This window comes from Mus musculus, chromosome 5 (genome assembly GCF_000001635.26).
Source record: "Mus musculus strain C57BL/6J chromosome 5, GRCm38.p6 C57BL/6J".
In the NCBI taxonomy this organism is placed as follows: Eukaryota; Metazoa; Chordata; class Mammalia; order Rodentia; family Muridae; genus Mus; species Mus musculus.
The window spans coordinates 29,362,147-29,380,245 of NC_000071.6; the positions used below are offsets into that span (position 1 = coordinate 29,362,147).

At 42.7% G+C, this 18,099-nt stretch overlaps 1 protein-coding gene across 12 annotated transcripts in view; it reads right to left on the reverse strand.

The window, feature by feature from the left end:
- Positions 1 to 16,275, reverse strand: part of Lmbr1 (limb region 1) — a 148,620-nt gene extending 132,345 nt beyond the window's left edge. For 2 of the 12 annotated variants that reach the window (XM_011249782.3, XM_006535768.4), the window contains exons 1-3: positions 15,981 to 16,275; positions 2,775 to 3,060; positions 1,737 to 1,809 (exon numbers count right to left, since the gene is read on the reverse strand). In XM_011249782.3, coding sequence (XP_011248084.1) covers positions 1,737 to 1,807 — 71 coding nt within the window. In that variant the 5' untranslated portion in view covers positions 1,808 to 1,809; positions 2,775 to 3,060; positions 15,981 to 16,275. The remainder of the gene's footprint in view (positions 1 to 1,736; positions 1,810 to 2,774; positions 3,061 to 15,980) is intronic. The other 10 variants (XM_006535764.4, XM_030254723.1, XM_006535771.4 and 7 more) reach the window with 8 other exon arrangements.
- Positions 16,276 to 18,099: the final 1,824 nt, after the last annotated feature.

The following is an 18,099-nucleotide window of genomic DNA, read 5'->3' on the forward strand; positions in this document are numbered from 1 at the left end:
ATGTCAGTGGTGTGTCTTAGCCGTTCTTTGCAGTGTCTGTCCTAAATTACAGGCTTCCCAAAATAACTTTACAGTCAAAGGCACCACAAAATCACATACATGATTAATTTTTATCCTGCTACCTCCACACCTAATCCATCACCAAGTCTGGAGAAAAGGTCCACTGTCTCCTTATCCAGATCCGTCATTCTATCCAACCAGCAAGGTCCACAGTCTTTCTCATTCCCTGCAACTACTGGGTTAACCTAAAGATCATCTAAATCTACAGTTTTCCTGCATAGCACCCTTAACTTCCCCTTAAACAATGTATTCATGTTTTTCACTTGTACCCTATCCTCTCTTTCCTTCTATGTGTCTAATCTATAAAACAATGTGACCAGGTATCTTTAAAACAACTGAGGAACTATCTTGACTCTTCAGATCTTCACATTCTTGGCGGATTAAGGATCCAAGGAATACTTCCAAACAGTCACAGAGACAGGTGATGGCTCTAAAGCAACATACTGCAACTAGAGCTGTTCCTTTTATTTCTCTCGTTTGATAAGATATTATATCAAAGAATCGTTAATATATGAGATCTTTAATACAAGTATAATACAGCATTGACCATTATTAGTGCAACATTACAGATAGAAAATACTATGATTAAAAAAAAAAGCTGAGAATTAGCAAAAGGTAGTAAGGAATGTGCTGGAATACATATAAAATACTAATCCAAAAATGTGTGGATTCACCAATCCATTAAAAAGTAAAGATATGCCAGGCATGATGGTGCACGCCTTTAATCCCAGCACTCGGAAGGCAGAGGCAGGCGGATTTCTGAGTTCGAGGCCAGCCTGGTCTACAAAGTGAGTTCCAGGACAGCCAGGGCTACACAGAGAAACCCTGTCCCGAAAAACCAAAAAAATAGAAAAACCCTCCGATTAACTCAGAACAAAATGAGATAATACAGGAGAGTATACAACTGAATGCCAGTACAAGTATGGGTACTCTAAATTTTATATTGCTTTAGAAGGAAAACAGAGGCTGGAGAGATGGTTCAACACTTAAGAGCACTCGCTGCTCCTGCGGAGGTCTCAAGTTTGATTCCCAGCAATTATATGGAGGCCATTTTTAACTCCAGTTCCTGGGGATGCAACACCCTCTTCTGGCCTCTGCAGACATGAGGCATGCATATAGTGCAAAAATACGCATGCAGGCAAAACACTATAGCACATAAAATAAAAATAAGTAAATAAATACATCTTTCTGAAAAAAAGGAAATCAGAGAGAAGGAAGGAAGGAAAAAAGGAAGGAAGGAAAGAAAGGAGGGGGGAAGGAAGGAGGGAGGGAAGGAGGGAAGGAGGGAGGGAGGGAAAGAGGGAAGGAAAGACAGACAAGACAATTCTGTAGTGAGAAAATGAAAGGATCTGGGATGATAAGGACGCTCAGTTAGAACCAGTCACAAAGAACCAAACACCCTCATAAACTCTGGAATTTCCTAGGTAGTAAATAGCCAACAACTATTCTTAGTTACGAATGAGAGTTATGATAAGCAAGGACTCTGGTCTGGGCTGGATGGGTGGCTGAGTGTAGTCGGGTTTCCTGGGAGTTATTTTTAGTATTCTTAGGACCAGGCAACTGTTTACTTCAGCCATCGGCATATTCAGCATGGCTGCAATGTGTGGGAAGAGCCCATATACCACCCCAGATACGCAGCTCTGAGGAAAACTGTTAACATATCTCTTTCTACTTACCGGATTTTCTCTTGTATCTTATAATGATGAAGTAGGAAACGATGTAGAGAATGGCAAAGAGAAGAAAACATATCTGAAACAAAGAAATTTAATAGGTCATTTACATTTTTGCCTGTCATTTTTATAACCAACAAGAGATACATCTTTGGTATTTAAAGGAAATGAAGGATCTATAACTACTGAAAAGTAAAACTTACGTAAATTTCACAAATGTAACATTTTGATAAAAAATATTAATATGTGAACTGGTCGATTATTCTACTTAATACTATTTTGGTGAGAAATCCCAGTTTAAAGTTTCTCTTCTCATAAGTTGAGAAAATGTTTTTCAAAGTCATGTGGAAGTGTAAAGAGCCAACCATCATCAACAATTCTAAAAACCGAAATTAATGGGCCCACGCTGTCCTTCTGAAAAGGAAAGCATGCTAAGAGCTGCAGTAATATGTGGCGGATGTACTGGCACCACAACTTGACAGATTCAGTCACATGGAACTTTAGCATAAAAGAAGCATCACAGATCAATGTGGAGTAAAAAATAACTTCAGTAAATATACTACATGCTAAAATTAAAATTCTTTATTCAACTGGGGTTTAAGTCTTAACAATAAATTCCACTTACTTTGTCTAATAAAGACAGGATTACTGTGTGTGGCCTGAGGCTCTACTCTCCACGCGTGGCAATGCCCCCCTCACTGTACTAGTTAATGGAGGAAGGAGCTCACCAGCTTATCACTACTGATTAGAACTTACAATATACTCTCAAGGATTTTAACATACAGAGCACTGTTCTTCACAACATTATTATATCAGTAGGCCTACTAAACTCACTCTTATGAACTTTGGCACTCACTGGCCACACATCAACCCACAGTCCCCTTTCTCGTATACTCTCTACTTCTATGAGCACAAGTTGTTTAGTTTTTCTGTATATGTAGACTTTACTTGGCAGAATTTCCCCCAGATTATCCCTTGATGCCTACATGGCACAATTTCCTTAAGGCTGAATGGTACACATCAGGATTACCACATTTTCTTTACCTATTTATCTATACTGGCACACACACATCAGTTGTGTCTATAACATGACATGGTGAACCCTGAGCACAGTGTCTCTCATAAACCAACTCATTTCCTTTGACTGTGGATCCGGAATGGAAGAGGTAGAGCACTTTGCATATCTGCTTTGCATTCTGGAGGACATATCATGCTGTTCTGGTGCCAGTGGTACACAAGGCTTCCTTTCATTCCACATCCTCAACAGAACTTCTCTCTTGTTCTACAGAAGCAGCCGTTACCACAGATACGAGGTGAATCTTCCATTTCTCTATGACAAAGAATTCTAAGATCATTTTCATATATCTGTTGTATATTTGTATATCTCCTTTTGAGAAATGTCCACCCAAGTCTACCCATTTTTATTTGGGTCATATGTGTACATGGCACTTTATTTCCATCAGGGAAGGTCAAGAAACAAGATATCCACCAAAGACCAAATGCTAAAAATAAAGCCTCACTCAAGCTTATGGAGCATGTTGAAAAAAAACCTGACTTTCAACCTGCTGAAATCTAGTGATCACTCTGAGCACGGACTTCTCAGTATGAGTTGGTGGACATGTAATCAAAAAGACTCCAGACTTGGTTGGTAGTCATCCCTGTCTAAGCCATCCCTTAGAAAACAACAATGAAATGGAGAGGAGCACGACAAACTGAGTGTCACCATCCTCAGAAAGCATGTGGGAGACTGATGAAACACAGTCCCAACATCTGTTCTGGAAGCCTAAAGATGTCAACAATGCTGGCTAAGTCAGGTGGTGGTGGTTCACTCTTTTAATTCCAGCACTCGAGGAGGTAGAAGCAGACAGATCTCTGTGAGTTCAAGGCCAGCTGGTCTACAGAGCAAGTTCCAAGACAGCCAGGGTTACACAGAGAAAACCTGTCTCAAAACAAAAGAAAAAAAAATGGTTAACAAGAGGATGTTAGTAGAGTTACAACCTTCTCTTGAAATCCTCTGGAGCACAGCAAATGGGTCAACAGAAAAACCAAACGCTGGTAAAGAAACATAATAGAAATAGAAGTCTACAAAATAATGGATGTCAGGCTCCATGAGCAAGCAAACTTGGCAGTAAAACAATGAATCCTAAAGTTAAAATAAAATGTCAGATGGCTAGCAGAGGAGTCCTAAGTTGATTCATTTAGTAAGTTGTTTGTTGTGGGCTTACTATATCTAGAAACCTATTCTAACACTGGGGGCATTAGTGAGCAAAGGTGTACCCTTGTGACACATTTCAGAAAGAGCAGTAACAATAAATATAAATATATAACAGACAATTACATTACGGGGTGTTTGAGGATAGTGTGGGCCTAAGACAACAGGGGGTACCATTAGCAGTGGGGGCTTATCTTGCCAGGAGGACAAGAGAAGCACGACCAGCAGTATGTGATGCAGACATAATAGTAATGTCAAAGACCTGAAGCAAGACAGCTCTGGTGTGTTCAAATGAAAGGAAAAAATAACAGATGAAATGTAGGGATTGATAGGAGTCCAGGGCACAGAAGACTTTGTTACAGGTGCTAGTACTTACTCGTGGCTCTGACCCTGAGGGAGATAGGAATCCATGTAAGAGTCGGAACAGAGAGGTGGCATGACCAGACTCAAGGAAGAAACTCACCCCAATTGCTAGGGGACACACATATACACACATACACACACACACACACACACACACACACACACGTTATATGTATGTTTGTATGTATATATGTACCAGAACAGAAGCAGAAACCATAAAAGAACTGAACACAAAACAAGGCAGGAGAGATATCACTCAGACCTGTAGAGTGAAACATTAAGAAATGATTGAGTTATGGGTGTTTTCAAAGCAAGCCTGCTAGGACTTGTAAAAACAAACACAAAGTTCTAGTCCTGAGAAACTGGAAAGACTGAGTTGCAAAGCCCTGAGTCGGGAAGATTACAAAACAAAATGGTTCAGAGGAGGAGTGGGCTTTGCTGAGTTTGAGATATACACTCAAAGGTGGAAAGCTGAGTGAGTAGGTCTTTATATAACTCTATACTGTTCAGGGGAAAGGCTAGACTACAGATTAAAAAAACAAAGAACAATCAGCAGATGACAATGTCCTAAGGCTATGGTGCAAAAGCAGGCAGAGAAGATAAGTCTAAAAACAGAGCAGAGCTCTCAGGTGTTCAGAGACTGCCAGGCAAGCAATCACCAAGGGCAAAACACCTAGGGCTTGCACATTTCCTGACCCACATGAAGGAAAGAGGACTTTACAACAGTGTCAAATACTGCTGACAGGCCAAACAAGATGAGGACAGGATTGACAACAGGATCTGGTGCCCTGGAAGTCACTGCAACCTAGACAAGAGTTGTTTTTCTGGAAAAATGAAGACAAAAGCCTAGCTCAATTGGATTCCCAGAAGTGCTGGAAAGAGAAATGTAAGCAGAGTTCTTCCTTAGAGCTATCAGAAAACAAAGGAGTTGTGAAGAGGAATTCAAAGTCAAGAAACTTTTTTAAAAGTGAGAAAAGCTACTGAAAGAAGAAAGAATAATCCAGCAGGCGGTGTAAGAGAAGAAGGAAATGGAGTAGTGCTGAAATAACTATACAGCTGAGGGACTCACAGAAAATCTTTCTGTAAGTGAATCAAGGGACAGGAAATGAGTGGGGGGAAGAGAATATCGAGGAAAAGACCATAATAAGGATGCTGGTGCAATTGACAAGAGGATTAGGCAGCATGAGAGTCACTGCAACTTTAACAAGAGATGTTTTCTGAAACAGTGAGACAAAAGCCTGGCTGAAGTAGATTCTGGGAAAAGCTAGAAAGAGAAAGGAGTAAGCCTGAAGGAGGGAAATGAAGAAAAAGAGGGCAGCTCCACTGATCTCTGCTCTCACCTCCTATGTTCTCTTCATTTGAGCACACCAGAGCCATCCCACATCAGACCCTTGGAATCACTATTGTCTCTGCCTCTATGCCAACTCTCAAATGTCTGAATCTCTCATCCTTTGTCTCACAACTCTTCCACTCCCTGGTACCAACTTCTGTCTTAGTTTTCTATTGCTGTGAAGAGGAACCATGACTTCAATAAGGCTATGTATAGAAAAAACAGTTTAGCCAGGCGTGGTGGCACACGCCTTTAATCCCAGCACTCAGGAGGCAGAGGCAGGTGGATTTCTGAGTTTGAGGCCAGCCTGGTCTACAAAGTGAGTTCCAGGACAGCTAGGGCTATACAGAGAAACCCTGTCTCGAAAAAACAAAAATAAATAAATAAATAAATAAAAATAAATTAAAAAAAAAAAGAAACAGTTTATTGGGAGTTAACAGTCTCAGATGGTGAGTCCATACTCATTATGGCAGAGTGCATGGCAGCATTCAGGCACGAGGTTCCAACAGTAGCTGAAAGCGTACATCCTGATCCACAAACACAAGGCAGAGAGAGAGAGCGCGCGCACACTAACTGGGAGCAGCATGGGCTTCTGAAACCTCAAAGCACTCCCCAATAACATATCTGCTCCAATAAGGCTCCTAATTCTTCCCAGTTTCACCAACTAAGTACCAAGCATCCAAATATATGAACCTATATGCCCACTGTCACTCAAACCGCCACAACAATTAATGACAAAAGAGGCCATAAATGTGAAAGAAAGCAAGAAAAAGTATATTGAAGAACTTGGCAAGAGGAAAGGTAAGGGGTAAGAGATATAAAAAAAATTAGGTAAGAACAAATGTAACCAAAAGTATTAAAGACATCTACAACGAAAACTCTATAGCACTCAAAACCTGAAGAAGACACTAGAAGATAGAAAGACTTCCAGTGTTCATGGGCTAAAAGAATTAATACTATTAAAATGGCATACTACCGAAGCAATCTACAAGTCCAATGCACCTAATCAAAATACTAACATCTTTCACAAAACTATAAAAAGTAAGTGTACTGGCTAGTTTTGTGTCAATTTGACACAGCTGGAGTTATCACAGAGAAAGGAGCTTCAGTTGAGGAAATGCCTCCACGAGATCCAACTGTAAGGCATTTTCTCAATTAGTGATCAAGGGGGAAAGGCCCCTTGTGGGTGGGACCATCTCTGGGCTGGTAGTCTTGATTCTATAAGAGAGCAGGCTGAGCAAGCCAGGGGAAGCAAGCCAGTAATGAACATCCCTCCATGGCCTCTGCATCAGCTCCTGCTTCCTGACCTGTTTGAGTTCTAGTCCTCACTTCCTTTGGTGATGAACAGCAGTATGGAAGTGTAAGCTGAATAAATCCTTTCCTCCCCAACTGCTTCTTGGCCATGATGTTTGTGCAGGAATAGAAACCCTGACTAAGACAAATTGGTATCAGCATAGTGGGGTATTCCTGTGACAACCTGACCATGTTTTGGGGAGGACTGTGGGAGGACTTTGGAACTTTGGTCCAGAAGATCCATTCGCTGTTAAGAACTCTGTGAGATGTTGTGTAGGAGCTTGGAAGATAATGTTGAGAACAGTGTAGAAGATGGAGGCCTGGCTTGTGAAATTTCAGAAGGAAAATTAAAGACTCTTTTCAGGGCTATTGCTAGTTTGATTGTGAAGATTCTGTAGTTCAGGTTAGCTAAGGCTGACGAATCAGCTGTGATTAACAAGATACCAGAACTACTAAAGCAAAAACTTTACTGGGACTATTGATGCTGGTTAGCTGGAGCTAAGAAATTAGCGGTGATTAAGAAGAGACCAGCATCATTGAGGTGACATCTTCTGGGAAGTGTTTGAGAGCACAGAGGTTATGTTCCAGAGATAACCAAGGTTGTACCTTGTGCTGTGGCTGGACTTGTAATGTGTAAGAGTTACCCAGGTGGTACTGGTTTTGAAGGCATCAAGGGGTCACGCAGAGAAGCCTGAGGCTCGGCACTGTGAAAGGCCATGGAAGGCCATTGGTGAAGGTGCAGCCTCAGTTGCAATTGACAGCCCAGGACTGAAGGGGTCATGCAGTGTTTTGGAGATGCCAGTACCATGAGATGACCACCAAGAGCAGCAGAGGTGGAGCATCTGGAGCCTAGAGGACGACGCGTGTGCTACAAAGGGCGTGGCTGGAGAAGTGACCCAAGCCCTTGGAAGACCAGAGGATCGTGATCATTGGACAGTTGGAGTTTAATTTTTGCTTTTCATTGTGACTGTGCCCTGATATTTTTCCCTCTTGAAGAAAGAAAATATTTTAGTGGATCCCACAGTTAAGAGACTTTTAATTGTAGAAAGACTTTGGATTTTAAAAGATATTAGATATTTTAAAAGGACTGAACTTTCAATATGTAAAGACTGTGGGACTTTTAAAGTTATTTAGATCTTGGGGATGAATAAGAAACTAAGGGTTGAGGCTTACCAGTGATGTGTTTGTGTGTCAAGTTGACAAGGGGTCAACTGTACTAGCTAGTTTTGTGTCAACTTGACACAGCTGGAGTTATCACAGAGAAAGGAGCTTCAGTTGAGGAAATGCCTCCATGAGATCCAACTGTAAGGCATTTTCTCAATTAGTGATCAAGGTGGGAGGGCCCCTTGTGGGTGGGGCCATCTCTGGGCTGGTAGTCTTGGTTCTATAAGAGAGCAGGCTGAGCAAGCCAGGGGAAGCAAGCCAGTAAAGAACATCCCTCCATGGCCTCTGCATCAGCTCCTGCTTTCTGACCTGCTTGAGTTCCAGTCCTGACTTCCTTTGGTGATGAACAACAGTATGGAAGTGTAAGCCGAATAAACCCTTTCCTCCCCAATTTGCTTCTTGGTCATGATGTTTGTGCAGGAATAGAAACCCTGACTAAGACAGCAAGCAAAACATTATTTGGAGTCATAAAGACCCCAATAAAAAAAACAAAAATTAAAAAAAAAAAGGGTTTAATGGGGGGGGGTACCACAATGATCAATTCTTGACTTCAAAATACAATACCGCACCAACAAAATCACTAGCAAAATCAGCATGTATGCAGAATAAAAGCAAATATGTAAAGCAATGAATAATGGACCAAGAAATAAACTATACATCTACAGCTATATGGTTCTTAACAAATCTTCCAAAAATAGACAATGAAGAAAACGCACCATCTCATACAAATAGTACTGAGAAACTTAATAGCCACAGGTAGAAGGCTGAAACCAGCTCCCTCTCACCCTACACAAACATCAACTAAGAAATAGATCAAAGATCTTAGTCGAAGACTTGAAACTACTAAAGGGAAGCACAGAGGAACCTGGTAGGACTCCAATAGCTCAAGAAATAAAAGCAAGAACTGACAGACGAAATTACACTAAATTAAAACACTTCTGAGGAGCAAACGAAACTATAATATGAAGTGTTACCCCAGAGTTAGAGAAAATCTTTGACAGCTATTCATCTGAAAGAGAATAACCAGAATATTTTAACTCCAACCTTAACAGCAAAAGAACAAATAATCCAGTCAATAAATGACAAATGATCTAAACAGATACTTCTCATGAAACAAAGGAAGGAAAGAAGGAAACACAAATGGCTAATGTTCAACATTCTTAGCTATCAGGGAATGGGAATCAAGATTTCACTCAGCCAAACAGTTCTTATACAAAATGCTGCTGAAGATCTGAACAAAAAGGAACCTTTATATACATTAGAAGATATATGTGAATCAGTACAGCCATTATAAAAACGGAGATTCAAAAAAAAAAAAACAACTACAAACAGACCTATATATAGTTCAGTTATACCGCTCCTGCACAGGATCTGCACTCCTGTGTTTATCACAGTGACCTATTGACACAATAGGCCACTTTGACTTAATGGAAATCTGTGTGTCCAAACCTTTAGGTCCTTGTCCCCAGTTGGGTTTTGATGAATCAATAACGCCAACAGCCAATGGCTAGGCAAAGAGGGAGAGGTGGGACTTCTAGGTTCCTGTGGGCAAGGAGACAGGAGTGAGGAGGAGATGCAGAATCAAGAGACAGCTCAGATTTAGAGCCACAGGGGGAAGATCATCCAAAATGTAGTTGGGAAGGGAAAGTGGCCCCTGGAAGGGCAGCCCAGAGGCATCTTGGGCAGCATAAACCAATAAGCCTCACAGAAGGTAACAGGGCAGCAAAGTTATAGGTGGATTTAGAAGGTGTTGAGTCAGGAGTACTGGAGGGAAAAGTATGCTAGTTGAGGGAGGATTAGAATGGCCCAGCCTTTGCGTAGCCAAGGCATTTCAAAAATAAACTTGTGTGTGTGTGTCTGTCTGTCTGTCTTTCATTTGCAGATCCAAAGAGCTCCTGAGTGGGAGCTCTGGCTGGAAGCCAAAGGGGAGTAGCTAAAATTACTGCTACACAATAGTCTATTGACAGATGACTGAGCCAAAAAGATATGGTACATACACACAGTGGAGAATTACTCAGCTATAAAGGAAGATGAAGCTGTTTTGAGGGTAAAAGGACCATGAGGTATATAAGAGGAGAACAAAAGGGAGAAGGAATCAAATGAGGATATATGAATACATAGAAATGTCACAGTAAAATCCAATCACTGGTATAATTAATGTGCATATTCTAACCCATGAATGATGGCATTCACCTATATTATCAACACTTGAGAAATGGAAGAACAAGAGTTCATCTTCAGTAATACAATGAGAGTTCAAAGCTAACCCAGCCTATATGAGACCCTGTCTCTCACAAAGAAAAAGAGTCACTAGAGTACTTTATTTTAAATGATGTAACCCAAAAGGAAGAAATAACTGTGATGTATCATCATATAGTTAAAAAAAAGCATAGAGCCAAAACACTCATATACATAAAATTAATAAATATTTAAATAAATACATCATTTCTAAATGTATCAACTTTATTTAGAAATATAAATAAAACACTACTTTAGCTAGGTGACATTAATTCATCATGAATGAAAAAGTAAACCTAAGCCAAATACATAAGAAAAAATGTGAATTTTAAAACAACCTAAGATTAGAGGCCTTCCTCAGCAGCTAAAGAATACCTATCTACAAAGCATCAAAAACTAACATACTTAATAATGAGAAAGGCAGGGGCTAGTGAGATGGCTCAGCGGGTAAGAGCACTAACTGTTCTTCTGAAGGTCCTGAGTTCAAATCCCAGCAACCACATGGTGGCTCACTACCACCTCTAATGAGATCTGACACCCTCTTCTGGTGCATCTGAAGTCAGCTACAGTGTACTTATGTATCTGTATTATGTATAAGTACAGTGTATTATGTATAAGTATCTGTATTATGTATAAGTACAGTGTACTTATGCTCTGGCCCAAAGAAATCTTTGGGCCAGAGCAAGCAGAGACTAAGCGAGTGGAGTTGACTGGAGGCAGCCGGTCTGAGTCGGGCCAACCAGAGCAAGCAGAGGGAAAGAAAGAAAGAAAGGAAAGAAAGGAAAGAAAGGAAAGAAAGGAAAGAAAGGAAAGAAAGGAAAGAAAGGAAAGAAAGGAAAGAAAGGAAAGAAAGAAAGAAAGAAAGAAAGAAAGAAAGAAAGGAAGGAAATGAGAAAAGCAAAGCTTCTCTAAGACCTACAACAAGGCAAAGGCACCCTTTCTCATTCTTCAACGCAGTTCTAAGAATCCTATTTAATGCAAGAAAACAAGAAAAAGGATTGAAATTAACAAGTAAAACTGCCTTTATACACAGATGGTTGTATTATCTAATTTAAAAAAAATGAATGAATACACAGAAAGACCTAGAACTTATATATAATTATATCAAGAGTGAAGGTCACAAGATTAAAATACTGAAGTCAATCACTTTTCCTATATGCCAGCAATGGACAAGTGAAATTTTTGTTTTAGCTTGGTCTCAGTTTTTATGTCAGGGTTTTGTTGTTGTTTGCATGCTTTTTGTTTTGAGACAGAGTATCACTATACTGCCCTTAGCCCTGACTGACATGAAGCTCATCATATAGACCAGAGTAGCCCTAAAATGACATAGACCTGCCTGTCTCTACCTATGGAGATTCTGGGAATAAAAGTATGTGACACCAATCTGAACCGAACACCTAGCCAGGCAAGACTTCCAATGGAGGAATGGAATACCAATTCAGCCACAAAACCCTCGAACCACAATTCGTCCCACCTACAAGATGTCAGTGATAAAGATGGAGCAGGCATTGCAGAAAAGGTCAACCTACGGCTGGCCCAACTTGAGACCCCACCATTACTGACACGTGCAAACGGGAACCTAGTGTAACTGTCCCCTGAGAGGCTTCATCCAAAAGCTGATGGAAACAGATGCAGAGACCCACAGTCAAACATTAGGCAGAGCTCAGGGCATCTTATGGAGGAGTGGGAGATAGGACTGAGGGAGCCAGAGGAGTCAAAGAAAATACAAGAAAACCTACAGAATCAACTAACCTGGGCCCATAGGAGGGGTCACAGAGACTGAACCACCATCCAAAGAGGATGTAAGGGGCATACCTATGCCTCCTACACATATGCAGCAGATATGAAGCTTAGTCTTCCTATGGGATCCCTAAAGACTAGAGCAGGGGCTCTCTTTGACTCTACTGTCTGCCTCTGGATCCCTTTACCCTAACTGGGATGCCTTGTCTAGGCTCAATAGAAGATGTGCCTAGTCCTAGATTTGATTTGCCAAGGCAAGTTAATATCAATAGGAGGCCTCCCTTTCTCGGAGAAGATGGAGGGGTGGTGATGGAGGGAGGAGAGGTGGGCAGGGAGAGGGAGGGCCTGGGAGGAAAGGAGGGAGAAGCAGCTTCAATTGATCGAGATGTGAATTAATTAATTACTTTAAAAAGTGTGTGCTACCAGCCCAGGAACAAGTGAAACTGGAATATAAAACACACATCATTTACACTAGCATGCCAAAAAATGTAATGTTAACAGAGTATGCAGAAATCTAACAAAACATATTTAAAATATACATAAGAAAACCATAAAACTCTGATGAAAACATCTAAAAATAACTTTAATAAATGGGAGATAGCCCATGTTCATGAACAGGGAGATGCAAGTTCTCCCTATTTGATCTACAAACTGAATGCAATCTCAACCAAAACCCAAGCAAGTTACTTTGTAGATATAAACAAGCTGATTCTAAAGTCTATGCAGAGAATCAAAACCCAGAATAATCAGCACAATCTGAAGAGAAAGAATATAATCAAAGGGCTCTTGTAAAGTAAAAATAAAGCTTAAATAATCAATGAAGTAGCCAGGCGGTGGTGGTGCACGCCTTTGATCCCAGCACTTGGGAGGCAGAGGCAGGTGGATTTCTGAGTTCGAGGCCAGCCTGGTCTACAAAGTGAGTTCCAGGACAGCCAGGGCTATACAGAGAAACCCTGTCTCGAAAAATCAAAAATAAAAATAATAATAATCAATGAAGTACTGACCAATGGAACAGAATAGGAATGCTAGAATTATAACCATATAATACAGCTAACTGATCTTTCACAAAGCACAAGGACAATACAATGAGGAAGATAATGTATGTTGTTGAAATAATTAGACATCCACCTTAAATATGCTAAAAACAAGGAGTAATACAGGTATTCCAGCCCATTTCCAAGAATTGTGAGAGATCTACTTGTGCTCACTAGGATTTCCCAAAAACAGCTCTCAGAACTTAAAAAGGATACACTTGTATTACCATAGCAGTCATACATATTTCAGATTCCTGAGTGTGTCAGAGCAGACCCACCCTGAGAAAACTTTCAGAAACTAGCAGAAGTCCACCGCCAGATGCACCAGGCACAGAGGAATGAGTAAACCTGCCACTTCTCTGGGCTGACATTGTAGTTCAATGGTAGAGGACCCAGATTCAGTTCCCAGTAGCCACATGACAATTCACAACTATTTGTTAACTCCAGTTCCAAAGATCTGATGCCCTCTTCTGGACTCCATGGGCATCATGCACATACATGATATACAGATATAAGTACAAACAAACACTCATACATATAAAAGAATTTTTAAAATAAAACAAAATTAACCTATAGCCTTAGAAACCAGAGCAGCAGTTACACTTAGAGAAGATAAAAGTTACAACTGTTGAGAAAGCCTGGGTCTCTGGCAAGGTAGCAAAATTCTATTTCTGCATCTGAAACCATGATTAGTCAAGTATGTTTTGTAGAAAATGTATCTAGGGCATACTTAAAATTATAGATTCCTTCCTAATAGCATAATTTGTGGGAGTAGCCAAATACTTTCTGATTGGCTTTAAGGTCCACTCCACAAAATGAACCTCATACCTGGCACTGTAATTGGAGACAAGACTCTGTGTGTAAAGAGTCATAGACCCTAGGACAGAACCTATATCTATACCTACTACTATATTGCTAACTGAAAACCATATTAAACTAACTCCTAATGACTTATTGTTAAACCCAGAGATTAGTGCATCTTTTCACCTTCATCAGAGATGCTTTCTGTGTAGAGACCCAAAATGGCCAAGGTACAAAGAATATGAGGCTACAGAATGAATGCTCAGCCCTAAATAGGAATTCTGTATCATTCCCCTCTTCCTGAGATTTAAAACAATTGTGGAAGAGGGGGCAAAACGATTGTAAGAGCCAGAAGCAGTGGATGTCCATATAGAACCAGTGTTTTCCAGTTATGACAGGGTTTCCAGTTATGGCAGCTATACAAATGAACTGAGGGTGGTTTTTAACAATGCATACAAAACCTGGGCAAGCCCAAGTCAGTCAAAAATCTCAGTATGAAGAAAGAAGTAAACATGAAGACCCACCCCTATCTGAGGAGTTATTGACAACTGACAGCTGCTAAAAAAGAGTCAGTTTTTTTTTTAAAGTGCGCTACTCATAGGTCAACCATAACCTCCGATAAATGCCCACACACCCAAGCATGGAAAGGCAGCACAAATTTGATTCAAATGGTTTAAAAAAAAAAAAGTCATGAAGTTGGGAATGTGGAGAGAGGTCCGGGAGGGGCTGGGGAGGGATGAATGTGCTCAAAATACATTGTATGAAATAATCAAAGAAGTAATAAAAATAAAAATTAACCAACTACATTGTACTAAACTCTATCAACTCAGATTTAATGCATCTCCTCTTACTTCAGTATGACTCGGCAAGCCAGTTCTCAGTTTTCAAAATCAGTAACTGCACAAACTGAACCAGAATGTTTCCCTCAAACCAAGGGTGTGACTGAGAGGGGAACGTGAACTAGAAGAGAGGTGAATGCAAATATGTAACTTGAACATACTTTGCAGAGTTATGGGGACACAAACTAATTCTTTTACAATAGTGTAGGGCATCCTGAAAGGCACTCATCAAAAGAGACCTTAGGGAGCCAAGCTGGCTTCCTGACCTGCTAGAAACAGCAGGATGAAAGGGGTCCATCCTTTCCAGAGCAGTTGTTTGACAGCACTGTAGGTTCCTGCTCTCGCCCTTCCTACGAAAGACTTGTCTACACTCCTCGGGAAGTTTTTAACTCTGTCCTGGATAGAGGGGTTTAGAGAGGGTGTGAGTATAGGGAGATGCGGGTGGGAGGCCAGAGCCACTGCAGGGCTGGAAGCTTGGGAAGCCAGGTGTCTGTACTTACAGCTGAGCCACAGCAAGCTCAGCCCAGATACCAGGTACCACGCCCGGCTAGAAGAAAAGAGGCAGCCACCCATCACCCTATACCCTCAGTTAGCAGGAGATGCGGGATAAACTCAGGTGAAGATGGTGAAGCAGATGATAAAGGTGCAGATGAGTTGAATGGACGCATAGGGAGAGTATAGGAGAAATGGACGCAGGTTAAGTGTAGGTGACTGAGGAGGTCCGATGATGACGGGCTACAAGTGTTGGGAGGAGAGCCGAACTCAGGTGACCAGAGGTGGGCACAGGTGACTGGAAGCGGGCAGAAATGATAGGAGGGAGCTCAGGGAAAGGGAGGAGCACAGGTGACGCAGCGGAAGGAAGACATAGGTACGGGGTGGTGGGTGGGTATAAAGGTGACAGGAGAAAGATAGGAAGTTAGAATGAAGGGGAGGGAACATAGGTAAGGAGAGGACAGAAAGGAGGGGAGAGAACGCTGGTGGCGCGAGGGAGACCTACAAGAGGAGAGAGCAGTAGGGTGACAGAGCAGGAGGTGACAGAGGTGAGAAGATGGGGAGCAGGTGAACGGGTCTCAAGTGATGCGGGGCGTCGGAGTCAGTCTGCAGCAGACCCAGTGGGGTGCTGGAAGGCCAACATGCGTGAAGGGTCCGGGAAGAAACTATGGGACCGTGCTGGTCTACGCTGCGCTCCTGGGTCCAACGCGCGGCGCAGCACCAGGGAACCGCCCGACCACGCACCGTGGACTCTCGCACTTGGCTGTGGAAGTGCTGCTCCCGCGCCGACACCTCGTCCTGCCCTTCCATCCTCCTTTCATACCCACCGCAGGGCCGCCCGCGTCTGCGCGCTCCGCCGCACCATTGCCCGCGGGCGGCGGGGCTATACAGTCTCTCGTGGCCGGACAGAAACGCCACCTAGACCGCAGCAGGATCGGAAAACGCCGCCTGAGCTCAGGGAGAAGCGGTTCAAGATACAAGAGGCGGGGAATGGCCACAGCCTGGGCGGGGCTTGAGGTCGGGGCGGGACTTGTGCGTCACTCTGAGAGCGCCGTACGTCAGAGAAGAGCGCCTCTGCGCGTGGGGCGCTGGGCCGAAGGTCGCTAGGCGCCTTGGAGAGAGACTGGAGGAACGGGGGCGGGGTTTTTAGGGTCCTGGACTGAAGTGGCCTTCTGACGCGTGCTGCAGCAGGACATAAATCTCGGAGCTGGGCCTGAAGTGTTGTGGTCCAGCCTTGTTAGTCATTGCCCAGAGTAAGGGCGGGCCGAAGCTCCAGGCAGGGGATGAGGTCTAGAGGCGGAAGCCCTGGTGCGAACGGGATTTGGAGATCCGGGCACAGGTGCACCCGCCCTCACTTGTTTATTGAAGCTTTTGGATCACCCCGGGGCTTTTGGATCACGCCTTGCTCCACCCTTGTTCTCAGAATCTGAGTTTAGCACTGGGCTCGACCAACCTTAAAGACCTAGGGCCTACTACGGAAAATTTCTCTCCCAAGCAAGTGCAAAGCGGGAAAGCCGTTGCAGCTTAGCACTCTGAAGTCCTTCTGCCTCTGCGGAGATAGGAGAGCCGCTGTCCTGGAGAACTGAGATAGCCTAGGGCCCCCAGGTCTGAAGATGGGCTCTGATGGTTAATGATCCTCTGTAGGCCTTAAACAACGCCCTTGATATGAGGCACGACTAAGTATGCCAACACAGCCATTTCCCTTCATTATGCAATTTTTGTTTTAAAATTGGAATTTAAAGGAGTATTTGGTTGGTTGATTTGGATTTTCTAGACAGGGTTCTCTATGCAGTCCTGGTTGTCCTGAAACTCAAGAGATCCGACTGCCTCTGCTTCCGGGGAGTCATGATTAAAGGCCTGGGCCAAAACAGCTGGAATTAAAAGGATTATTTGCAATTTTGATTCTGGGTTCATTTGGTAGAAGAGCCTGGGGAACCTGAGTCTTGCTCCCAGCGTGTGTTCCCGATACAGCAGGCTCATCAGTCAGCAACAACGTGTCTGAATTCAAACCAGTTTGCCTTTGACGTGTCTTTAAATGTCTCAGCCCTAAAGAACAAGGAAAAAGACCTTTTTCCTGGACAACCGCGTTCTGGGAGCTAGGTTAAATACCCACCTGAACTGATCTGGATGATTCCTGGGCTAATCTGTCCAAATCAAAGGATAAACACATCAGCTTTTGAGGTGTGTAGCTCTGGGGCAGATATTCCAGAAAGTATTTCACATCTTTCCAATTGAATACTGCAACCATTTAAACCCTTACATTTCTGTTGCAGGGCTATTCATGGAAGCTTACCCAGCTTTCATTCAGTTTTATTTGTTTCATTTTCTTTGGCACTTTTAAACTTAGCCAAGATAACCAACTTCAAAAATGGACACCACTCCCCTGCCAAGCACTGTAAGACTCCAGGGAGCCTTAGCTTACCGAGGACCCCCTGAGTGAACCACGTGGAATTTATTTATTTATTTTGTTTGTTTGTTTTTCGAGACAGGGTTTCTCTGTGTAGCCTTGGATGTCCTGGAACTCACTCTGTAGACCAGGCTGGCCTCGAACTCAGAAATCCGCCTGCCTCTGCCTCCTGAGTGCTGGGACCAAAGGCATGCGCCACCACACCTGGCGCAATCGGAATTTATTGTTCCAGTGCACTGGGATCGTCCCAGACCCGAAGGAGAGGTGACGACCCCCAGCACTAGTTCAGCGACTTTTTATATGGTTTCCAGGGGCAGAACAGAGCATCAGCAACTAGGCACAATATGATTGGCAGAACAGTGCACCCTTTAAACTGATTGGTCTTTAGGGAATGAGGTGACAAGGTCTTCCCTTGTCTGAAGGTGAGCAATGGTCAGTCCTGCTGAATGTGTCCCC